The sequence below is a fragment of the Tachypleus tridentatus genome, chromosome 13 (assembly GCF_004210375.1).
Source record: "Tachypleus tridentatus isolate NWPU-2018 chromosome 13, ASM421037v1, whole genome shotgun sequence".
Lineage (NCBI taxonomy): Eukaryota > Metazoa > Arthropoda > Merostomata > Xiphosura > Limulidae > Tachypleus > Tachypleus tridentatus.
Window position 1 is genome coordinate 218,686,583 of NC_134837.1, and position 27,310 is coordinate 218,713,892.

A 27,310-nucleotide genomic window follows, 5' to 3' on the forward strand; every position below is an offset into this window, starting at 1 on the left:
GAAAGTAATAATTAATGGATATATATATATATATATATATATGAAACTAGAGATGGATCTAGTATATATGAAATATTACACATCATGGCTGTCAGAGTTCTGTGTTACAGAAAATTAAGGAGTTCCCAACATGAAGCAGCAAGTGGTGATATATACAAAAGGGACACATGCCAGCCAGACAAGAAGCAAATTGAGTTCTGATGCAGAAGCTAAATCCATTCCTAGCAAATCATTTTGAAGAAATGAGCATGTCAGGTTAAAAGAGCCTATCGGTGATTGTTGTAACTGAGACAACAGATAACCAAATCAACAAATCAGAAACCTTGAATCAATTGTAACAGTTATGGTTTGAAAATGTGATAGAATGTTCTAAAATGGTGCAAAAATACAATTTAATGAATGTAAAAACTCATGATTTTTTGCTAATTATTGGTAGATATATATTCTAGACTTTCAAACTTCTACCATGGTGGTATTGCAGTTGAATGAGAATATTTGTTCACTAACTCCTTACAACTTAAATTGCTATCTTCAGTCTAGTCTAATAAATAACATAGTTAGGTAAGAATGTATTGACTGAAATTGTACTAAGGGTGAAAGTAACAGAAAATTCAGTAAGATTATTAGAGTCCCCTACTGGTACAGCAGTTAGTCTGACAATTTACTGTGCTAAAATCAGGGGTTCAATTCCCCTCAATGAACTCAGCAGATAGTCCAGAGTGGCTTTGTTTTAAGAAAAGAAACAACAGATTACTAAAAGATATGATCAAAATGTTGAGAAATTTGGTGAAAGCCTTGTTACTTGAATATTCTTTATAAGAGTGTAGACATGGTGGAGAGTTTAAGCATAATCCACGTAACTGATAACTTGTTGTTTATAATCAACATGTTAATACAAGAATTGGAGAGTTTAATAAATGAGCATGAGGTTACAGAAGAAAAATTTTAAAATTGATTTTGATGTATATGATTTTCTAAATTGTGCTCAATTAAATGTCTGATGTTTTGTGTTACATAGTCTCGGAATATAAATCTCCTGGAGTTGGTGACATGTGGATGCATAACCTGGAAATAAACATATTCTGTATGTGACTCATATCGAGTTGAACCCAAACAACTGCCACAAAAGTTTCCTTTACATAACCCAAAAAAAGCCGCTGTGGTGAAGACTGAAGCAATATATTTCTTGGTGTTTTTAACAAATAAATATTTGTAGTTGATGAATGGTACAAGACACATTTTGGAAATTAGCATCTGTTTTTCCAAGAAAAATGACCAAATCCTAACAAGCTATATACTTTTAAGTTTGTTGACAAGCTTCAAAGGACAATATGCCTATGGTCAACTTAAATTATTTTCACATACTGTGAACAATCTGTTGAAAGTTTGTAAAGTTATATATATGGTCTAAGACTGACCTCAACAGCACTTTGTTTTAATGTAATAATGTATAATTATGACAATCAGTCTAAACAATGAAGAAAACTGTTCAAAATGGGTTAGAAAGATTTTTCTTATATAAAGTTGATCAACTTTCTGTGTCAAAATAAAATTACACTTCTTACACATATGTTTTTGGAAAGAGAACCTTTAAGTAGTAATATCTCCTGCTTTTAATTTCCTTATACAAAGATTTCAAAACATTTTAAGCCATTCACCAAGGAGAAACAAATCACATACTACAGCTGAATATTGTCTAAATAGTCCAAGAAATGTCATCCTTCAATGATAAATTCAATGTTGAAGTGATAAACCACAAAATACTCCAAATAAGTTTAAAAATAAAAAATATTTAATGAGTTAAGAAGAAAAATAGTTCTGTAAATTAAACGAGACCACAATTGGAATGTTTACCTTCATTTTTTCATCAGATATTGTTCTGTCATGTTTCTTTAAATTTTCCTGTTGAACATGTGGCTTCTATTAAAAGCTTTATGTTAATTTGACTGATGTAACTCCTTAGAAGATTATCAATGTTTAAAATTTTTATTTGTAAAAGTTATTTGTTATTTAGAAAGTTTCTACAAGTTATGTGCTGGTTTACAATCTTAAACCACAAAAAGCCAATAATAGTTATAAACTTGTAATTTTTTTATGGATGAAGAGCACATGTATATAGGTTTCTTGCCACACACCATTTGCCATCAAAACACCTCTACATATTCCCCATAGATAAAGATATCAAACTGATGTTCAGTTTCCATCCTTGTGTTTATCAGGATGTTGGGCATCACAATAGCTATTAAAATGGTAATCCATTTGGATAGTGTTCTCATATTACTTGCCTTTTTTCTGTATACAATGTCCTTCACACCTTTCCAGAGGAGTGACATCTTGTGACCATGCTGACTGGGGTATCAGCCCATCATGACTCCTTTCTTGTGTAACATATTCCCTGACTCATAAAACTATCAGTATCACTTTCTTATGAAATTCTTAACTGGTAGATAATTTCCATATGCTCTCTAAAATTGTCACTGCACTAAAGTAGGCAATTTCATCTATGATACACATAGCCTTTTCTATTGCCATGTCTAATGAATTATTTGATGACTGTACATATTTAATTACATTTATTATAACAACAAACTGAAGAAATATACTTTTCTTCCCAGGAGCATCATTTCACAAAAGACTTGTGTTGGGGAGCAAATAAGACTGACCTCATGACCCCATCACCCCCAACAGCATAATACTAAGAGACCCATAATGGGGCTTCTTCCAAAGCTTGACAAAAGCAGCTATCCCAAATCCCCATCTAAAATGACACCCCTTCACCATCACAAATTGTCAGTTTGTAACTGTTACTGTATTGTCATGGTTTAACTTGTAATTTATCACATAACTTTTGAACATCTTGTATAAAATTTTATTTAAAACACTTTAATGCTTTTTTATCTTATTTTGATCAGCGATGTTGCAATTTACAGGTAGCATTTCAAGTTTTCTAGTACATTTTTTACTTTATTATTAGTTTACTGTTCCTTTTTGTACCTATACATGTCCACTGTATTTTTGTCAGCTAAGCTTCAGGTATTACTGTAACACAGATGTGCTCTTCTGATATAGTCAACATAGTGAATCATTGAGCTAATAATTATTTGCTGGAGATGAGTAACATTTTTCATCCTTGTATTGTATAAACAATTACAGACTCTCAATATGCATTAAATTCACTCAAATCTAAAACAATTCACATTAATAATCTGTATCTTTTAAAAGTCATTAGGAAGTCCTGAAAACCTACACTGCAAGTAGAAAGTCATCATTAATATAAATCTATATATATTATCTTGGAAATATAACCATTGAAACGGAAAATTTCTTGCATATTAAAGTTATATTTGGTAAAATAAATTTGGTTCAACATGTTCATTTAACTTTTATAGGGTACAGTTATTAAATCCTACATATAATACTCTTGACTTTTGTTAGATCTAGAGCACAACAGCAACTGGCTGAATGTTGTCAGCTTTAAATCCTGAAACATTATCAATAATATTGTAACACCAACCTTCCTTAGCTTGGTGAAGTTCATTGAAGAGTTGTTATCAATAAATTAACTGAAAGAAAATAGGTTACAAGATGGCATACTTTTATATGTATTTTGGAAGATGACATTTCATACTAGTGCAATTTCCAAATTTTGCACATGTAGCATTTTTAATGCTGATTATAAAATTTATTTGCAAAATTACCTCTAAAAACAACCACAATGAAGATATGATCAATGCTAACAAATTATCCCCTACAGTCAAGATTCTCGTAAATTTATCTAGAACCCCTATTTTCTTCCCAAAATCCACAAAGGATATCTGGACTAATCTGTTCCAGTTGTTGTGCAAAACAAATATCCTGTTACCATGAGGAAGTTTCACCACCTTTTCTCACACAACTATAAAGGACACCACTCATACAATTACTTAAGTCAACAACATACACTTAACTAGTAAGGAACAGAATATTTTCACCATGGATATAAATTCATTGTATACATCTATCCCACACAATGAAAGTTTAATTATACTATAGTATTTCTTAGACCAGAAACCTCTGCTGGATCCTCCAACATACACTTTTACTTTTAGCTGAACTTGAATTTACACTTAATACCTTGATTTTTAATGCTACAAACCTATCTTGTAGTTCACTATGGGTATAAAAATGGGTGACACCTTTCACAACCTCTTTGTTAGAAGATACACCAAAAACTGTATACATAATCAATATAATGAATCAGTACTCATGATGTATTATCACTACATTGATACCACTCTCATATTTGAAGACTTTTCTACATCTAGTATTGTTTAGAATTTACATGAGAAATTCAGAACAGAATACTGCCCCTCCTTGACATAAAGTATAAGTGAAAGACAATTGCCCAACCAACTGCTATATATTATAAAGTAGATTCACACACATATACATACTTTTTAAGTATTCCCATCCATACATTAGTAAAAGTCAGCACCATATTCATAATTTCTTTGATTTCTCAAACAGTGTACTGACAATAATTATTACAAATCGAAAATGAAAAGCATAAAAAAATTTATACTTCTAAATAGATTCTCTCATCCACCAAAACTAGTTCATACACCTAGGAATGTTCTGTCAAATTAACAGGAAGATCAGAGATATTATAACTTTGTCATTACACAATACTTACTGAATACCCAATCACTAATAACTCACCCATTACTGCTTATAAAGAAGACAGAAACCTAAAAGAAACCCTGATAAACTGTAACCTTAAATACAAATAACAAGATGTACTATGCACTTAAACATGTAAATGAAACAGTTGTATCACCTAACACATAAGCAGTATCACACATATGCAATGAAAAAACACATCCTTTATATGTACTGTGTATACATTTTGTATAATTTGAAAAAAATGAAGAAAAAAAAGTGAGGTGGTCTATACATTGGATAAACACATGAACACCTAAGCTATATTATACTGCATAAAAAAGATATACCTAAAAGAAAACATTTCCCTAACAATAACCATATAGTTAAGGATTTATCCATTTTGAGACGTATTTGCTCTAACATACATTCACTACAAAAGAATGACATTGAAAGGAAATTAATTTACAATCTTGGAATTCACAACCACTTAGTTTAAATTAATTTTCCATATGTTGTTTTAATTTTAATCTTTATTTCTTATATTTTTACTTTATTCTTTTTATTTTAATAACTTGTACAATATTCATACAAAAGATGTAATTTTCTAAAGAAATTTTATAATCAACATTCAAAATGCTGGGCACATAATTTTGTTCTAACCTTTACAGTCTGAGAAAGAGCACTAGTTCTACTGCATCTTGCAGAAATAAAAAATATATATACAGAACTTTGGAATCTTGTAATCTAGTCTTTAATTTTTTTTAATCTTTATCACCTACACAGTTTACTATATTTATTTCTATCATAATATTTAAAATCAAGCTTGAACATGTATAATCATGTCCAGTAACCAATAGTTTGGATCTTGTTTTCTAAGATACATCTACCTGTAATGTCTTTGTTTAGGTTCAGAATAACTAGAGAGGTTTAATATCTTGTTCTCCAAATTGTCATAAGGTTTGGAGTCAATTGCTACACATTTTCTTTCATATATGTTTTCGAGCTGTGGTCACATTCAGGTCCTATTCTTAATTATATATTTTGAACCTTATATTTTTTACCTTGTTTTAATTCAATTCTTGCAACTGTGATTGTACTGTAAATGATAAAATTACCATTCTGTTGTTAAAAGTAATGAGTGTATTTACTTCCTAAACTGTACACTGTTCTGTTGTTAGTTATGGTCAATGTGTTAACTTAGGAGTACATCCTTATTAATTCCTGTATTCTTTCAAGCTTCTGTGATGTAAGAGTATACAGAGACTGTGAAATAAATAAGTAGTTAATATATTTTGAATACTTACATTGTTGACTTTTTTCTCCTTTCATAGTTGCCATTTGATTTTAAGAGCAGAAACTTAATACGAAAAGCTAAAGTGTAAGTACATGATCACAATATTTTAAATACTTTCTATTATAATTTATCATTTATTTTTATCAGCACTCATGACATTGATAATGACAATTTATTTATTATTGTTATAAGATACTGATACAAAAGATTTAATGTTATAATTTTTCAGTTAAGACAATTTAAAAACACTATATTATCTAACCATGTCTTTTTGTCTCTTTTAAAACTTCACATACAGATGTAAGTTGTTTTTACTAAGCTAGCATATAAAAAAAAAATTTCAAGATTCAATGTAACTGGTGAAAAATATTTATGTTAACTCTTACATTACTGGTTGAGCTGAGTTAGGCTAGTACAATGTTTCCATCCATGGTGATATTGAAGAAACAATAATTTCAAAAAGCAAAACAAAACAATGTATAGTCTACTGTATAGATTAGGTTAATAAAGCCCTGTTAACTTGTTAGTTTGATGCATTTTAATGATTTTCTAAGGCTTTATGCTCAATTATAAACAGAATGATACATGTTCTATGTAATTAGGTGTGCACAAAATTCAGTTATTTATTCTGAGTGACTAAACCTAATTTGGCATCTTAAATTTTTCAGAAAGCTTATTCTTCCAGTTGAGGGTAGATAGTGGTGCACTTGTCACAACCTTTTATCAAAGTTGGTAATAAGTATGTAGTTAATAAACAAAACTTGTGTCATATAAGTTTTATACAATGTATGCCAGTCATTTCTTTGAATAAACTAATGTTTCAAGTTGGTCAAAATTATCAAGTCTATATTTAGAATTTTAATGAAAATACTATAGTATTTATTACTATGAACTCTTGGTTGCTAAGTGACATTAAAGAATTCTGGCAGCTCTAACAGTTCACTACTGGAGGTTATTTCATATTACTTACATGTTCTGTGTCATTTTGATGCCTGTTCTGTACCAACAACAAAACCAGTTAGATAATGTTGCATAAAACAAATGTTGAAAATACTGTTTGAAAATTCAAGAGCTGTATGACAGCTATTTTTTATCTACTAGTAATCTAGCAGTTGTATGTGCATCACACAGCACAATGCTTGATGGGATAAAACAATGAAGACATTCAAAATAAAATCTCATCTGTTTATTATATATCATATATCTGTTTATCAAACTTCAGAGTTTGTGATATTCCTTTCTGTCTGAACTAATAACCATGTGTATTATCTTTAACCTATAACTACAGTTCATTGATAATCTTTCTTACTTTTCAGATCTCCTTACAGCCCCCAGAACAGTTTGTGACATTAATGAAGATTTAATAGCTGAAATGTTTTAAAAGTCTTGTCAATACTTATTTGGCTATGATAATGTAACTCACAAAGTCTGCAGTGCCTCATGGTGTTTAAAAAAATATGATATTGCTGTGAATTATCTTCTGGACGTAAACTTTCCTTATTACAACTACAGAAATACATGTATTATACTTGTTCTTTGTATTTGCTTGAATAAAACATTTCCATTCACGTTGAATTTATAATTGAAACTAATAATACAAATACATATGTTCCTGTACCAAATCATTGCAATATTTAGTGCTTACAAGAAACAGAAAAAATAAAAAAAATATTTCATTATATAGTACAATAGCAAGTAAAGGTACAAAAATATTTTGGTGGAAACATTAGTTTTTCTAAACACTAGATATAATAAAAGATATTGTTTACTGGTAATCCATACTGGTTACAGGCTCAGTCTGGAAGTCCCCACTGTAACTGTTATCCCTTCTGTATCTATGGTGATTCTGTGTAGAGTTACTTTCTCTAACCCCTAAAATATAGAGTAAATAATATCAATACAGTTTCAACAACTAGAAAAACTGTTTCTTGAAATAAAACTGTAATTGATACCATTATTTGACTTTAAACATAAAAATCAGTCAGGTTTCTATCTTACTCTCCTACATATTTCATATTTTAAAAGAAAAGAGAAATTTCAATTGTACTTATTCAACACTAAAGTCAAGTTACTTTTGTTAGCAAGACTTAATTTTGTGATTGATCAATTATAGAAAGAAAGTTGATTATTTTCAATCAAATTTGTTTATGTCTTGCGAGACACAGGACTTGTGAAGTCACATTGTGTTACTAATATATAGTTTGCAGATCATGTGTGGATCTTTTATTTTTACTTAACTAGTTGACCCGTTTTAGTTTATTCAAGTACTGCAGTTGAATTTACATTCCTTAAATACACTTTATTCCCTTCTCTTATTATTTGTTTTACCCATTGAAATACTTTTCCACTTGAATGATCAGATCATTCTCCTGTTTCCTTCAGCCAATAAAGTGTTTTTCAACTTCACACTTTGACTTCTCTCCTTCATTCCACTAACAACAAATATCCTTCAAAACATTAAACATGCTAACTCTGTATGATCTTTAGTAACATCAGCCAAATTATAGACAGTACAAACTATACTTTAACACATCCCTAAGAAGCCATGAGGAATCTTTCTAATGCAGTTTGTTGAATATTAACAGTAAGTTCAATACAGAAATTTCCAGCGAGGGTAGTTTTGGATGCATCTTTTTGAGAAAACCTTGAGATAAGTTTTCATTTGTTAATTGATAAATTTTTATGTAAAATACAGTACCCTCAAGTCTCCACAGTAGTTAGTACTAAGGTCTATCCACTAGGAGTAAATTTAGTGTATATCAATAATGCCTCATTCTCAGCAACTGCTTTTTTGTTTATCTTTCAACTGAGATATGAATGATTCAATTTATGATTCAGTAGGGAAGGTCAAAGCATCACAATAGTCAGCAGCAGGATAAGTACACAGGAACACTTTGAAAGTAGCTATAATAATATATATATGTATAATATTATACAGGTATAATATTGTACTCAATGTGGTTGTAAACAGTTCCTGAATACCTCTACATATCATTTGAAGACTTCCAAGTTTCTTATACTTGGTTGTTAAACTTGTGATACTTTGACACATTTCAGACACTTTACCACTTCAAATCACTTTATACAGCCTCAGTGCTGAAAGAATGTGTGTAATGTCTTCTTTTTAGCCAATAAAAATGTACAAAAAAGTTCAGTTCAAATTAAGAAAAACTGGATTGGGTAGATTTTTTGTTGTTTTTTATTCCAACAAAAACATCCTCCACTAGCTCATGAGGGACCTGTTAAAAAAGTATATCACTACCTCCATGTAGTGTTATAGGTCTTCTCAAGGTCATAAAATAATAAAACAAGATGCCTTCTTTTGAGGAAATCTTCTATGATTAATGTTTCAAGTTGAATGATGTAGTCCTAGGTGAAGTACTGTTTACAGAAGCCACACAGTTTTTGATTCCAAAAACCAAATAAAATGAGCATTAACCATCTTCTCAAAAACCTTATAGAGACAAGCTAATCAAAGGCAAAAGCTTGGGATCATTTCCAAATTTAGGAAAAAGGATGACTTTCATCCTATACCATGCATCTGGAAAATCCTTCTGTCAAATCCAGCTAAAAAACAATAAAAACAAAACAGGCAGGAGAAAGATAGTGTAGCATTTCATAATATATATCATTTGGTCCAACTGATGTATTGCAGAACTAATTAGGAGCAATCATTAGTTCCATCAATGTGAATGGCCAATTACTGTCACAGATACCATCAACTAGAAAAAGAGAGAGAGATATTTTGGTGTGTAACTTGAAGGCTAAAAAGGCATGGGAAGTATTAAAGTGGTGGAATGATGAAAAAAATTAATTCCCAGGGGTTGTTAATAATATCTCATAAATCAGCAAATTATTAGCCATTTGAATGAAAGATTGAAAAATAATTGAAGGTAGACTTCCCACTAATCTTTTGTATCCTACCCAAAAGACATTGAATTTGTAGTTGAAGAGCTACCAGAAAATAAGATTTTTCAAGGTCAGAGGATAGGACAAAGCACCAGGAGTTCAGTATGAATTTTAGAAAGAACAAGAGAAGGGTAGGGAGAAGATAGAAGGAGGAGGGTTCCTGCAGCAAGTTAGCCCAAGATTTAGCAAAAAAATCTGAGAAAAAGAATGTTATCTTCTTGTGGTAACAACTCAGGATAGGACAACAATGGAGTTACCTATTTTTCAGCAGGAATAAAAGAAGCAGGAGCAAGTGGTAGGAATAGCAAAATAAAATCATCAAAAGATGAGGCAGCAAAAAAAGCAGGACAGTGGAAATTTGAGATCTGAGATTAGAATGGAACCAAACACCTGCTGCACAGTGGTAGTAATGTTAATGACCATCAGAGTGCCTCCAGTCACCACTTAGAAAAGAATCAGATGACTACTACATTGGAATGTCAGATCATTAAGAGGTGACAGAAACATGAACATGTAAATTCATAGTTGAGGTAAGCCACAAATTTATTTTTTGTAAAGTAGGTCTTGTATGTCCATGATATATATAGGAAGGCTTTGGTCCTTTCTATAATAATGCTATTGGAGATTAATTATTAAAACCAAATTGGATGACCAAATATGCATGGATTTGGTTCATTTGAGTAGGAATGTTGACTACAACTCCAAATTTACAGTGTGTATCTACAAGAGAAGCAGGTACATGTTTAGTAGAAGGTACAGGTCTTCTGTACTCAAGACATGTCTATGAATTGATAATGTCAGTCTGACTCAGACTCTTGCAAGTAAGAGTGAAAGGTGATATTTATGTGAAGAAAAAGCATACTTTTGTTGATTTTATAATTTAATTTGCATAACATAACCTCTAGAACCTCTGAAATGCATATCTATGTTTTTCATTTTTTTTAATTCTGATATCCTGTATATTGTATCTGGTACTTACTCTCATAACCCATGAAATGTTGCTACGTCAGCAATGTACAGTAACTGAATAATTAATAACTCTGACATCAAATACAGAATACCTTATTGAATAGTACCATATAATAAGTCATAACATGTGCACTTTGTTCCCTATCCAAACCCAGGGTCAATAACAATGAGGAATAGTATTGTCAAAGAAAACATATCACAGGTGTTGAAACAAATCAAATAAATAAAATTCCAATCAGAAATTCTTACTGTAAATGTTTACAAATTTGTGTTTTTCTCTGGAGATCAAGAAAATAAAGGTAAGAAAATCTACAATATGATAGTAACTACTGTTTTAAATAAGAAGCATACAAGTTCTGTAACTCTGAATTAAAAAAAAACAACATATATGGGATCAAGCAATGCCAAGTAAAGAAATATGATCATGGGATCTACTGTAATGGAGGAAGTGTCACCCTCCTAGTAATGTCAAACTATAATTTAATGCTTATTGCATCATAGACTGGCATAGTACAAATTAATACATGTAGGGATGAGAATTACATTTAAAGCTTGACACACATACAAACCTATTAAGGCTGGTGCAAAGTAATAGTTATCAGTTCTGAGAAGAGGTGAGTGGCATTTATGAATCATGACTTATAATGTGCAGGTAATAAAAGTGTGTTGATCACATTTAGTGATACAACAATCTAATGCTAATAAAAAATAGTTTGATACATATATTCCAAGTTAACAAATACAATAAAATACCTTTGTGCTTCTGAGAATGGTCTGCAGCTGCTCCCACGAGTCTGGTTCTTTGGTCAATATACACATGAAACCACCCCCACCAGCACCCATTAGGACCTGTCCATGAACAAAAGGTTTCAATCTGGTCATTAAGTTTTGTACTGCAACCGGCTCACAACCAGGTGCTAACAATTTCTTCTGCCTCCAATAGCAATCAATGAGTTCTCCTAGTTTGGATAAGTCACCTAACAGATACACAAAATTGGATAAGTAACTACACACAAATGTACCTGTCAAGATATCAAATGTGAATGAAATTAGATAGCATATTATAAAACATCACAGAAACTTAAGTGAACAAATATCTGTAAATAGCATACCTTTCTTTATGGCCTCCACACACTGGAGAGAGCACTGGTAAAGTTCTTTAAAGCAACAGACAACCTCTTCATCGCCTGCATACCAGTTACGAATTACATTCTGTAAAAATATGAAAAATAAAAAATCAATCGTTTTTGGTATGAATTTAGAAGTACATTTTCTTAAACTGATAAAGAACTAAGGATCTTGCATTTTAAAGTTATATCTTTGGCATTGGTAAAGTTTTCAATTCTGACCAACAATTAAAAGTTGAACAAAAAAACGTTCATTTTTATAGTAATTATTTTGTGTCAAAATTATTTATTTCTTTATCCTTTCACACTGGGTCACAAGCCAAAGGCCATGTCATTGTGTTTGTTGACTTGCTTTCAAAATTTTACTGAACTTCTATTTTATGAATTTATGTGAATAAGTTTGGAATCAATCTGTAAATTATAATTCAAACTTTAATATTACATGAGTTAATTTCTTAACTTAAAAGTAAATATTAAAATAATACACCTAAATATACAATTTAGTGAGTCACCTAGTAAGTTGAATAAAGTAGTGTTTAAATGTTTGTGATTTCAAAATACTAAGGCAATAGTTTCGTACCAATTAGGAACTGTAATTACCAATATTGATAAGTTAAAGTACAAAATCTATTATTTGTATTGTATGCTATTGTATTTTTATTTTTCTGAGATATGGCTTATGTACTGAATCAAACACAGTGGACCTGTTCACCTCTTTCCATTTTTGGAAATGGTCACTTACATACACTTACTTCAATATATGACATGTGAATAACCAACTGACAGCTTATAATATCTGCCTAGTAGTTTTATCAGCCATTTTAATCTGTGAAAAGGCTACCACATTCTTTCAAACCAAGATTTCAAGAAGATAGGTTGTGTCTTTAGTCTGCATGAAGTTTCATATCTTTTTTAAATCTAAATACAGCTTAGTTTCTAAGTTTAATATAGCAAAAAATAATAAATATATATAGACATATAATGTGATGAGACTTAAGCTAGTTAGACCAAACATTTTTTATTTTCGTGTTGTAATATGTAGTCATTATAGCACAAGAAAAAGCATAATTTATATTCATTTCCTAATTTTTATGATGGTTGCAAGGTTGGTCAGTTGGTAGACTTTACATAGTTAGGGTATAGAAAATAACATAAAATATAATGTCTTACTGAAAACAAACATTTGAAATGTATTTAGTAAGTTTTAGAGATTACACAAATAATATTTAAGATTTTTTTAAGTCATAACATGAAATCACTTTGACTAGTAACAAAACAGATTTGATATTTCCACAAAAAATTTTATTCATAAAAATATTTCATTAAAAAAATCTGTTTTGTGTTATAAAAACTGTAATTTTTACTAAAAGTCTACCAAATTTTATGGAGATACACATGCTGTACCAAAGGTTATAGTGCAAATACTTAATGTGTGCAAATGTGTAGATGAATTTGTGTATATTAAACTCAGCCCAATGTGAAAGGATGAAATCATTTTGAACATTTCACAGCAAAGTTCTTTTAAGATTAATGAAAATAAGGTGATGCTAAAAGTGAATTATCTTCTCATATATAACAGTTCACATTGAAAAATAACTCCACAAATTTCATTGGAGTAATTCTAATTGAGTTTCCTGAAAACTTAGCCAAGACATCTGAAGACAATCTAAATCAAATTCTCATGTAGTAAACCTACTGACATCTAAAATATTTCCCACTAACTGTCCTAAGAAAGGTTTCTCATAGATTAAATCACTCCAAAACCTGAATTATATATAAAGTTAGTCTCCAAAAGACTGATCAAACTCAGATTCTCCCAAAACCATTTCCTGTAGTGAAAAGGATATTTTTTAGTGATTAGTTTTAACTATTTTGTAATATGACTTAACACTTGAAAAATTATGAACCGAGAATACAAATTCAATAACTACTTTTATTATATAAATGTAAAATATAATGTTATTTTAGGTAAAGAGTTTATGAAATGCTACTAAATCCTTTAAACTCTAAAAAAACTTATTTGGCTGACAAACCTGGAGCAAATTTTTGGCCAGACGAACTCTTCCTGTGTATAACAATACCAAATGTCGATTTAGTAAATCCAGACACTCAGAACTAGGACTCAATGGCTCAACAAATACTTGAATAGGAAAACTGGCTAAAGAGTATCCTCTGTTTATATTGCCCATCACCCCACCTACTTGATCCTGCCAACCACCTCCAGTTGTAAGTAGCTGTTCTAGGTAAAGTACCTGAAATGGAACAAATGTACTGGATCATAATGTTAGTCAGGCAGCACTGAAGACCACTCAGAAATGTCCTCCACTACTCCTGATGAAAAAGAGACCAATGCTTTGATAGTATTTATTTAACTCCACATAAATAATATCTATATAAAAAAGATATAAAGTACAATCACAATTTCTCATATACCAACCAGCTTTCAGGAACAGATGTATTATAGCTAAAGAATAAATACAACATTTACTGTTGAAAGATTTCAGGTAAAGCTTACAGAGCAGCTACAACAACAATTCTGTTGAAAGCATAAATTAAATCTTTACAATGTTAAAATCTTCCAGACACTGCTTCGTAGAAATACTAATATCCAAAGTTAATTTATTGAAGTTAATGGTTTCTAATGTTCAAAATCTATAAATGTTCCTGGTCAAATATCTGTAGTTTCCCAACTGATAAGCATTTATCACACTTATAGCTTCTGAAGTTTATAGTATACTAACTGTAGCAGCCCAACAATATAAAACAGTCTTTTCGTGCATTGATTTATAAACTTTTGGTATGAGGTTCTTCAAAGTTCAGTTGGCAACAACGTTTGAAGATATGCTAGTGCTTTCATTAAACTCATATTGTTGATTCTTACCCTTGAGAATCTTCTACAAAATTAGAAAATAAGTGGGACTTTTGCAATACACATTTAACAATACAAGTTACATCTACTTTTAAATATATATTAAAATGAAACAAACATAGATATTAAAATAAATATGCTACAAGCTGTACTTTGACTGCTAAATATGCTGGTTTTATGTGAAGAAAATATATTTATATTTATAGTTTGAAAATCTACTTTTACTCTTTCTCCACAAAATATATATTTCAATGTAGATCTGCTGCACCAATAAATATATTATAGCTGTAATTCGAATGCTGAATCTCATGCATACATATTCTAGCTATAATTTCAATACTTGTCTGTACAAAATATCGACTGCAGCTGTACCTTGACTACTAGATGTCAGCTTTGCTACAAAACAAATATATTGTAACTGTAATTTCATTATTGGATCTCTTCTACAAAACATATACATTTTAGCTGTAATTCTACTAATGTATCTGCTGCTTTTCTATGAAATATATACTGCAGATGGTTGCTAAATTTGTTGCCTCACTAAAAATCATATGCATTACAACCAAAATTTGAATGCTAAGTCTGCTGCTTCTCTGCAAAACATTGACTGCTGGATCTTCTAATTTGATACAAAGGAAAGGTACTGTTGTTATAATCTGATTGTTTGGTCTACAACTACAATGCTATAACCTAATTACCATATGTGCAGTTCTTCTGAAAACATGCACTGTATCCATGATTTGGTTAATATATTTGATGCTTCTCCAGAAAACATATATATTATAGCTATAGTTTTAATGCAATATATGATGCTTCTCCACAAAAGGAATATGTTGTAGCCATAATTAGACTGGTACATCTGCTGATTATTTAAACAAAATATGCAATGTAGTTGTAATTTGACTAATATACATTATGCTTCTCTTTAGAACAAATGTATTGTAACTGTAATTTGATTGCTTGGTCTTTTGCTTCTTTAAAGTTAAAATGCATTTATTTTATAACTTAAGTACTAGTAGATCTGCAATTTCTCTGCAAAACATATTTTCCTTTTTCATTCTCATATTCATCTAGAAAGAACTGTTTAATGACTTGCTTTTATCAGTTAATTAGCTGCAAGATTTGTATGAAAACACACATTTAAAGTTTGAAAGAAACCTTCTACAGTTACATGTATTACAGATTACTTGCATTAACTGCAGTAACATTTTTCAGAATAAACTTTTTCAAGGTCAGCATCAAGTTGTAACTAATATTTCATTTATAAAGTTGACATTCTCTTTTCTGCTTATTCTATAAAATTAAAACTCTTCATATTTTAAAGTAGATTTCTATTATACCATGTGTCATGTTGCATACTTACAGCATGAATTAAATCTTTTTTATGGTAGGTTCTTCCTGATATGGTCCACAAAATAGCTATCACAGCTGCAGCAAGAATACTACTGGTTCCCAGACCTATAACAATGATTTACCTCTTATAAATATCAGTTTAAAGAATACAGTTGTTTCAACTAGTTAATTTCTATGTACAGACATAGATATAACATTATTTGCTTAAACAATGACTTTTTTAACCTTGGCACCTTCTTTTCTCTATCTATTTAAGCTCAGTTTTAATGGATCCATTACCATACATATATAAGGGTCTCTAACACTGGCTTCTTGTAGTGAGGAAGAGCAGGAGAGTATCAGTGGAGGTAAGTATTACTGAAAATACACTTTCAACTTAGAAAAATGTTATCTTCCAAAACATACTTACCTCAGTTGACACTTATAACTTGAATCCAACACTGGGAAGGTGGAAGGGCTGGTGCAGGTGTTAGCCATACTGAAAGCTTATGCATAGATCATAGGAGTGCCAAGATAAGATTGGTACCCAAATTGGGGAACCATACTACATAGAGAACAAGTATGCTCTTCACTCTGAACTTAGTTTTTGTATCAAGATTAAACTGTACATGTGTGATCATCAGCATAGGCCAGCCTCAACCAAATAGTTGAGGTTTCACTATGTAAGGTTGATATTAAGGAATCTTGGTCCCTATATCCCACTTTGGTAGCTAGGGCATTGGACTGCAACATTATATATATAAACACAATTTCCAATGGATCCTTACCTGTAGCCATAAATTTATGATGAGAAAGCAAGAAACACCAAAGTCAACAAACAGTACAACACACCTGTGGCTGATAGGTTGAGCATGTCTTGTGTGACAGGGATTTGAACCTGTGACCTTCAGATTACAAGATGAGTGCCCCAGCCATATGGCCATGGTGGGCCTAAAGATGAGATAGATCCTTTTTTGCTTTACTCATGACAGTCAATGAGTGGCAGTCCATCACAGTATGATAATCCCACCTATTGAACTACCTATTGAAGCACCTCCTTTCTACAGAACCTGTTACAGAAACTGTAGTACAATGTTGGTTTCTAGTGCAGAATTGGTTTGATGAAAGCACAACTGCCTCAGCAACACTCACCACAAAGTGGGATCCTGTTAAAACAAGGTATGGGGCCCTGAAAGGTAGAAATAAAAGTACTCAAACCTCTGAACAATATAGCAGAAATGGTTAAGACAGCTCCAGGGAATTGACAAAAACTCTCAGATGAAGAGACTGCTACATCAGGAAAATAATATGATATAAAGGTATTAGGGGAGGTCCACATAGCAGTCCATTTATGAAAATCAACTAGATAACAAGATAATGTTCCAAGTATCTCCAAACAGTTGTAATACTGGAAAACCCATTAGTGATTCTCAGTTGAAAAAAAGTGATAAAATTACCTGAATGAGATGCTCATATACAGTGTTAGAAGAGAGGGTGGACTGATTAGGTGAAGAGTATCATGAGACAAATATCACCAAGGACAACTGAGTGGGGTATAAAAGATGAGAGCAAGTAAGAAAAATTAGACCAATGCTTAAATGGGTAAAGAGGAAACCCTAATGGATCAGCTATAAGTGTCAGTGAAGGTATGTTGTGGAAAAAAAAAATTAAAGTAAAAAAAACTTTTCTTTTTGGCTAAAATGACTGCAGTGTCAGTGTGTAACAAAAAATTACAATTATTTATTATAGAAGCTTTGGATCTCTTAATGTTTTAGAACTACTTTCATTCTCTTGTTTTATTGTTGTTTAAACTGTCTAAACTACTGCAAATAGCAATAAATTACCCAGCAGGAGTGTGGAAAGTGTAGGGTAGATAAAATTCCAGGTTACATAATGTGAAGTATAACTATGTATACTCCCCTACATCACTTAAGACAAATATTATTTTTTTCCATTTAAGTTTTCTTTATCTAACCTAATAACTTCTTAATTTTTAGATTTTACTTATTTTTATTATCAAATATAATCAATGTACAACAAATATACAGAAAAAAATAAGAAATTTAGCACTACTTGAGAATTTTAGCCTCTTGATCTAAAAAGCCTGTCTTTATTAACCCTAAATTTTTCTCAATAAGTTGGTTGTCCAAAATATTATTCATATAAGTTTAAACTATATATTTTAACTTGTGAAACCCATAATTTTTTATACATTCTGCTTAAATAATTTTCATAATAATTGATACTACATCTTATAAAATTTCAATTTTCACAATTTTGTAGACAGTAACATGGTTTTGATTAGTTTATCAGATAGATAAACCAAGATTTGTAGTTGGGATCTACCAGTGTCTGTTTAGGTTTAAGGAATTAAAAGAAAAACAATAATTCAAACAGTAAAACAAAATGTCTCAAACTACTATAACTTATTTTACTTTCTAACTGACCTTTAAAAAGGTTTAAAAAATTCATTACTTATAAAAGTACCAACAGTGGTTTTAATTTAATAAAATTTGCTTAATAAAAAGCATCTTTTATGAAAATATATTAAGATAAAGATACCATTATCATGTACCACTGAAAGTAAGCACGAGTGAATGAGTAATTTCAAAAACATGAAGATACGAAGTAGATTCTTTGGTTAATGTTACAAATTTATTGATATTTTACAAACTAACGGTGGTGGAACAGTCTTATTTTAAGAAATGGCCTTTCAATACATATAGTTGGTGTTTCTAAATTGTGGATATTCTAAAATCAACACAATGGGAAAGAGAAAACTTGAAACAAAGAATTCAAGACATAGAGGCATTATGTGGTAGAGGCAATACATTTAAATGAGTTTAAGAAAAAGTTTGAAAAGTATATGAATGATAATGGTTGGCTTTAACTTGTTTGTATATGATATAGATATTTTGGGAAAACTTAACATTCCTCTGAAATTCCTGAGCCTAAACATGCAAAACATGAATAAAATCTGTCAAAAATATTAAATTCTCCCAAAAAGTCAAATTAGTTGTATACATTAATAAAATAATCATGCTGCAAAACACTACATCCTGTGAACTTGATATCTGAGGCATTTGTTGTGAAATACAACACTTACTTTGAAAAACCTTGCAATACAAGTGCAATGACAATTTTCAAAATTCAGTATACTGAACTGATATTTTAAGGGGTTTTTCTGCTGTTTATATTAATTCAAAGATATCACAGTGTATGTATCTTGAGGTTACTTTCATGAGGTAGAAAATGTATAAAATAACCAATATACAAAAGGATTTCTGGCTGTATGCAAAAAACTAGGCAGTTGTTGCATTGCAATTTTAAATGTTTGGTGGAGGATTGAATTCATTGTATAGTTTCTTTGCATGTGGTTCCTTTGTAATTCTGAAGTGAACAGGAATCTATTTATATCAAGACCATGATTTCATGTTAATCTTTTACAAATTTTTGTAAGGGAGTATGCTAACATTTGCTAAAAAGAAATTGTGTTTGTAATTAGGGTTGGTCAATATGTGTTTATGATTTCTGGATTTGACTTTTTATTAATATTATGTTCTCTATACTGTTTGAAATCATTTATGGTTCATCAAATTATTTTGTAAATGAACTGGTAATTTACAAGGTTAAAAACCAGTTTATGCAGTTTTCATTATATTTGTTTTTGTGTTGATTTTTTCATTGTGGGTGAGGCAAACTTGTGTAATGTTTAAATTAGAAATTTACCATGAAGCTACTTTTGATTTCAACAGTGGATTAAATTTCTTTATGAGTGTTGTAGAAGTGTTGAAAGGATAACATTTATTCATTTTTATTTTTTAACATACAGAAAACAGTCTACATGTCAAAATCAAACTGATTTTAATTATAACAAATGCAAAATAATGCATGTAGGTTATCATAATTTGAATTATAAGTGTAATTTGGATGAGAATAAACTTAATAGTTTTATGTAAAAAAGGGATCTCGGTGTAAGTGATTCATAAATCTCTTAAGCCATTTAAGTAGTGGACTGTTGTTAGTGGCAGTGTAAACAGAAGTTTAGAAATAATGAATAAAAAAAAGTGAAAAGAGGTTATACTTTCATTGTACAGGTCACTGGTTAAGCCATGTTTGGTGTATTGTGTTCAGTCTTGGATTCCTTACCTTAAGAAGAACATTGAGGAGAGCTGCTAAAATGGTGCCTGGGATGGAAGTGCCATCATACAAGAAGTTAAGATATCTAAAATTTTCTCTTGAAAAACAAAGCATATTAAGAGCAGATCTGATTGAGATCTTTAAGATTATAAAGAGAACTGACAGTGTTCAAGCATCACTTTTTTTCATATTTAGTAGTGATAATAACAGGACTAGGAGACAGAAATATAAATTTAGGAAGGGTAGGAGTCATCTTCAGCTAAGACAGTTTTATTTTTCTAACAGGGTGGTTGGCTTTTGGAATGAGATGCCTTCAGATGTGGTAGAGGCAGTACATTTAATTGAGTTTAAAAAAAAGCTTGAAAAGTATATGAATGGTAATGGTTGGCTTTAACTTGTTTTATTTAAGTTAATTTAAATTAGAGTGTGTAACAGCTGAAATGGACCAATAAGTCTCATGTTGTCCCAAACGATTATGTTATGTTAAATCAAAACAGAGTTCATGTAAACAAATTATTTAATATGGCATAAAAGAAGGGTGGTTAATGTACCAATTCTCATTTAACATATTTTCTGCAAGAGTGGCCTTAATACCATCAGAAAATAATTTAGGTTCTATTTAGTATATAAAACAAATTCTGTAGATCATTGATATGTTTCACTATCACACACATATTTGTAAAGTTTACGTGCATAAAAGAATAATGAAAGAAGTCCTTGCTTATTCAAAATGAAAACAAAAGTAAAAAAACTTGTTTCTGTTAATTTAAGGAATATTCCTTTGTTCAAAGGATCCATGTAGCTGAAGAAACTATGAATCTTTGTATGGGAAGAAAACTTCTTTATCAAGTTAAAAGATTGATTAAATGGCTGGTTTCAAATTATTCTATATTTTAAGGCTTCTAAAACAATTAATGATAAGTGTTATTGATTCTTGGTGAGTTGTTTGACAGAATAAATTTACAAAATGGAAATTTTATTGTGATGTTACCATTCATAGTTGTGTATATGTTAAAGGTAGTGTGAAATATTTTTTATTATTGAGTTGATTTTTAAACTGCAAGGTTCCAGTATCTAATTTCAGCATTTGCACACATTACAACTAACAACAGGTATAAAACAACATGCACCCCTGTAATTCTTGTCAATTTTACAGGATGCTGAATACCAAGTTTGCACAAGCCACAATTTTGCCTGGAATTAGCTCTGGATAACATGACTGGCCATAAGGTTAATGCTTTTTTTTTAAAAACTATAAAGTTTACTTAGATTTAGGTAAATTTAAATTTCTCATTCACTGTGTTTAACATTGAAGAATTACATTGTATGGTTGACAGGATTACTCCAGAATATCTTTAGTAGCTTCCTGAATATGTTTTAGTTGCTTACAAGAGGTTTTAAGTCATTTCTTTTGCTGGCATCAGATAACTTTGCATGGTTTTATTAATTTTCAAGGACAGAATCTTTGTTACTAAAGTCATGTAAAATGTTCTTAATAAACAGTTTTCGGCTTATTTGGGAAGTCACTCAGTAAATTATTTTTTGGGATTTTGAAAATTTCTAGAGATTCATCTTGTTTATCCAAGTGACTTAGGGAAGATTTCATCTTTAGTGCTTGAAGATTGGGTTGGTAAATTGATTCATTTTGTTATATAGGTAAAACAGGAAACAAATTAGACACATGGGTAAAAATAAAAAAAACTACTTCCTCTTAAGTGCATGAACAGATGAGTAAAAATAACCATGACTTTTCCACCACATGTCAGCATTATGAAACATGAAACCTGTCATTAATAAATGAAGAAACAGATAATCTTTAACAAACTACTATTAATGACAGTGTAGGCAACTCTCCATATAGCTTTTAATTACAATTAATCAACACAATAGAACTCTTCAAGAACACACACACAAAAATACACAACTGTCCATGTACACAATTAGAAATTCAACAGAAAAACTAGCTATTTATTGACATAAAATTCTTTAAAATATGAAACCAACATACTTTATGTTATGTTTTTGCCTAAGTTTTCTGTACTGGCCAATGATCATGTGTTAAAAATGTTGTATAAATAAAGAAAAATCCAGAAAACTTATTAAAATGCTGTGATGTTTTTGTTGTTTAAAATATACATTATTGTATTTAATACTAAAGCTTACAAAATAGTACATAATGAGCTTTTGTAAGAACAGAAGTTAGATACTTCTGTACATTTACGGCTCTTTTCTAATACACTGTTAAAAGAAGCTTTAGAAGTGTACAATTATTCATTTTAAAGAGTGTAAAAATATGTCATGTGATGTATCAAGTTATTTGGCATAATTGTTTTTCTGCAAAGTATGAAGATTAATAAAGTTTGTTATAATATTCTACAAAATATAAATTAGTACTTAGTATTGCTAAGGAAATAAATTTTTATTTTGATTTCTAGATTTATAAAAATGTTTCCTTCATGATATGCAAGATTTTTTAAAGCTGTAATTTTCAACTTTATGCTAAGTCACAATACATGTAATAAAACTAGAAGGTACTAGTAACAAAAGCATACTACACCTGTTCCTTGTGGTAAGTCTGACCATGTTTGTAGTTCCAACCCACCACCATACAGAGAACAAAGCTGTTCTGAAAGGGACTTGTTGCTCTCTACATCTACCAGTTGTGTACAAAGTATTGCTGCTTTTAATAAAGCTCCTAGTAAGACAAAATAATAACATCAACTGTAAATACAAAATTGTAGCTTGAGTAATGCTTATTGTATAATAAAATTATATGCTACATATAATAACTACAGCTTTTAGTGGAGCTCCTATTAACCCTACATCCATTGGACTGAACCCATACAAGAAAAGAATTGATTACTATATTTCCAAGTTTACTTTGCACTATCTTCACAAAATCTTGCAGCTTTTTAGTAAAAATACAAGACTTTTGTATACAGAAAACAGTTTTCAATAACATATTTCTACTAAAGATATGTATGAGAAATTATTGAGTCAGTTTGTATACAGGGCATATTTTTTTACGGTAGGAATATAAATACTTATTTTCATTTCAAAGTTTTTATAATCCATTCACAAAGCTCCTAGAGCCTCCTAAATGAGTATCAAAAGCATTTTTGTTAACATTGTATATTTCATATATATATTTATTTAGACGATCAGCATACTTGATTCCAAGAAGTTTTATAAACATAATTCAAGTGTAATGGAAGGAATTGTTGAAAACATAAAATAAACTAAGTAAAATGGTTCTTTCTTTTCCTTTACTGATTCTGAAGTTGCAACTTACTTGTATTTATAGTCGAAACCTTTACTCTTTCATAAAATAATGTTTTCCTTTCTGTTTGTTTTTTTATAAGCTTAGATGGAAACATACATTATGGCTTAGTAATATCTATGGTATAAGTAATTTGTACCAAACTTGAACGATCAAGGGATAAAAGCAAAAAAAATTAAATTGTGAAATTTGTTGCATAAGTGTATCACATGATATACAGGGGTAAAGATTGATGTATTAAACATTTCCTTTTGAAATTATTAAATCTGAAATAACTTTAAAATCTAAATTATAAACTATATTTTAATGCTAAATTTACTGACATTTATATTTATAATGAAGTTATAAAAATTTAAGGTCAAATGTATGATCTTACCCTAATGAAATACCAAATTTCTTTACACTAAAGTGCTCTAAGTAATTTATTCACTAACACTGAAGAGACTTTTAAAAGAATGAAAACATACAGCAACCAGTGAAAAATCTGCCAGTTCAGATTTTGTTTTATTATCTAGATCATTTTGTTGTACAGCAGTGGTACCAATTTTCTACTTAAGCTTGCACCGATTTGATTTAAAGCAGAATTTTACATGTTATAAACACAAAGAAGTTTTTATTTGGAAGTAATTGTTATAATATTAAATTTCCAAAAAGACAATTCAAAAACACTATGAGTAGAAGATAACACACCAGAAGTATCCAGACAAAAAACCATAGAAAAAGAAAGACTCAGAAAAGGGGAGGAAGCAAAAGAAGGCTCATTTGTTCAACTACACATGAGAGGCCTCTCACCTATAATGATTCTTGGATTTCATTTGAAGTTAATGAAGGGGAATGCTAAAAAATATCAACCTTTGTAACAATTAAGACTATGTCATGCTCAGTTGACTAGGCAGTTTCAGTTCTGAATTATTTTACACTGAATTATTGCATATAATTATATATGAAATATATGGGTATACACATACAAAAAGAAAGGTACATTAAACTGAACCACCAAAGAAGAGAAACACTGTAAACTAGACTGATGTTACTGCTGTGGATACATAGGCTTACTTAGGTATTAAGTTTTGTTTTATTTTGGAATACTGGCCTAATTATCCCCCTTTATATAATCTTATGTTTTTTAATATCACTAGAGGTAGATCTCATGCTTTCCATAATTACTTCAACAACAATACTAATGTTTTATCTAGAACTGATCCTAACCATGATAAACTCTTTAAACTGCTATACAACTGAAGGAAAAATACAACAGACTAGGACATTGGGTTTTTATGGATAACCTTTACACTTTACTTCATTTATTTAATAAATTACTGGCAATTACAGAGGTGCAGGAAAGACACACTGTATTTCCCACAACAAACTGATAACTATAAACTTACAGAGGGGAAGCACAAATTTTTAGATGTAAATCTATGACAGCTGTAAAATGAACTGACAAATGTAATATTTAAGATCTTTCCACTTAAAATTCTGCAACTATGATTATTGTGCTTTGTGATCACAATTGTCATAGTTCGAAAATATAAGTTAGAAAAAGGACAAGCACTAAGGTTTTATAATTTAAGGTAAGTTAATTGTGGAATTAAAAAAAGGGATGGGAAAACTCAAATGAATGGCACTTATGTTACCATTATTTTGGATTAAAAACAATAAAGTTATATAGCAAACATGTTTTGTGTTTTTATCCAGTACATAACTAACACTGCTGAAATTATCATAGCCAATTCATTTTCTAAGTTTAAGTCACAAACAAAATAACCAATTATTAGAGTTTCACTTGGTTTTGTTTATGTACAAGGTAAAACTATCTTTTTCTCTTTCTCTAAAACCTGACAAAAATATTTGACAATAGCATCTCCCCATTTTAGATTATTTTTTATTTGAATATACAATAATATTTTATGAAATTTCTCCACATTTTTTGAACTGTAGAGCTTTTCAGACACTTTTTTTTCTGAGTCTTACACAGTGTTTTACTGAAACATTTTTGTACAACTTATTTGCTAATTTATACAACTTTGAACACAAGTTCATTTTCATAACATCTCAAGATAATAATATAATTTTGTGTGTGTACTGAGACTTTTTAAAGTATTCTAGGAACAGCTTTTTTGAAGAATCTTCATATTTTTAATTCTTTGACTGACTCTAGTGTGTTTTTTTCTCATCTGTCAATATTTGTGTACATTTTTATATGACAAAATTTGTATAACTTCATTGATTCCTACAGTTTTGTATGTACATTAACGGTGTCTTTGTCATGATGTGTAATATACTTGTACAAATTTTTATGTCAGAATTTGTATAACTTATTAGTGATCCAGACAGTATGTACAATAGTGGCATTCATTTTTTTGTTTTCAAAACGTAGTGTACAAGCATTTCCACATAATATTATTGAAATTTGTAAATTTATTTCTTAATTAGTTTTAATAAACCTTTGTTAAGGTTTTAGGTAGCCATTTCTAGCACTGTATAATTTGCTATTATTGTATATTAATGCAAATAAACAAATGAATAACACACATTCACCAAATAAATTTGTAATGGTATGATAAAACTGGCCTACAAGGTATAAATTTGCAAGTAGTGTACTGAATTTATATTTTATCAAAATACAGTGGCATTTCAATATTTTGATAACCATGTATTACATATGTGTGTGTGTGTGTGTGTGTGTGTGTGTGTGTACATATATTAAATGAACAAAATAAGCCCAAACAAAAACCAAAATTGAATTAAAGACACTGGATAAATTAAAAGAATATCCAGGGTACAGGCTATAATGTGGGATAAAAATGTACCATGGGTTTTGGAGGTGACTACAGAAGTAGGACCCACAATGAGGTGAGGATACACAGTTTATCAGTCTCAGTCTTCAGTTGCCAATCTCACATGAAGAAATTCATAAAAAATCAAATAAAATTATCAAAAGAAATACAAATTGAGACAGTGAAATGTGGATACTCAAGCCCACAATACCCCACATTTATATCACCCTTCTCTGTCTGCAAACAGCTGTGAGAAAGTGACTGCTCTCCAACGTAAAAGAAATATGAAACAAGGTACAACCACTTGAGGGTAAGCAAGATAAACTTACCTCCTCAGGGTGGCATTCAAGCCCCCATTATAGTAGTAAAAAACTAATTTAACTTAATTAGTAGTATAGAATCATAAAAGCCCAACCAAATTGTCTAAACTAACTAGTATAACTCATGACCACCACCAATTAAGTCACTGTGACTACCAATTTTAAAACTTTAAATGAACCTTTGTATGAATTAATCCACATAAAAGTAGTGCAAGGTTGTTCAAACAACCTTATTAAAAACTAAAAATACTTATTAGAAACTTACAGATATAACTTCTTAAATTTTCTCCTTTAAATTTATTCATTACATTTTTTATATTAAATATTGAAAATTTCATATGACAACATCAAGATGAAGAACAGTATTTTTATTTTTTACTTGAAAATCACTCAGACTATTGAGATTCAGAATCAGGCTGAATATAAATTCATATACAAATCTTTAGTAAAAATACTTTACCAAAAAATTCAATTTATCGTGTATCACAGACTTTTAATGTTTACTAAAAGCTTGCCAAATTTCATGAAGTGGTAAATTGAGAATTGTAGTAAACTTTGATTCTCCACAACAAGATGGGGCAACCTCATGCACATAAGGTTAAAAGGTGGAAGACACAAAAATACATCGGATTAAACAATGAAGTGATAA

The 27,310-nt window shown here is 30.1% G+C and overlaps 2 protein-coding genes across 7 annotated transcripts in view; one reads left to right on the top strand and one right to left on the bottom strand.

The window, feature by feature from the left end:
• The window catches only part of LOC143236670 (E3 ubiquitin-protein ligase RNF212B-like), a 131,488-nt gene extending 123,985 nt beyond the window's left edge, over positions 1-7,503 (top strand). For all 5 annotated transcript variants that reach the window (XM_076475059.1, XM_076475055.1, XM_076475056.1 and 2 more), the window contains 2 exons: positions 5,973-6,019; positions 7,252-7,503. In XM_076475059.1, coding sequence (XP_076331174.1) covers positions 5,973-6,019; positions 7,252-7,282 — 78 coding nt within the window. In that variant the 3' untranslated portion in view covers positions 7,283-7,503. The remainder of the gene's footprint in view (positions 1-5,972; positions 6,020-7,251) is intronic.
• Positions 6,058-27,310, bottom strand: part of LOC143236669 (L-fucose kinase-like) — a 61,721-nt gene continuing 40,468 nt past the window's right edge. For both annotated transcript variants that reach the window (XM_076475053.1, XM_076475054.1), the window contains 6 exons: positions 22,839-22,976; positions 16,173-16,267; positions 13,974-14,192; positions 11,926-12,025; positions 11,567-11,790; positions 6,058-7,807 (listed from right to left, as the gene is read on the bottom strand). In XM_076475053.1, coding sequence (XP_076331168.1) covers positions 7,721-7,807; positions 11,567-11,790; positions 11,926-12,025; positions 13,974-14,192; positions 16,173-16,267; positions 22,839-22,976 — 863 coding nt within the window. In that variant the 3' untranslated portion in view covers positions 6,058-7,720. The remainder of the gene's footprint in view (positions 7,808-11,566; positions 11,791-11,925; positions 12,026-13,973; positions 14,193-16,172; positions 16,268-22,838; positions 22,977-27,310) is intronic.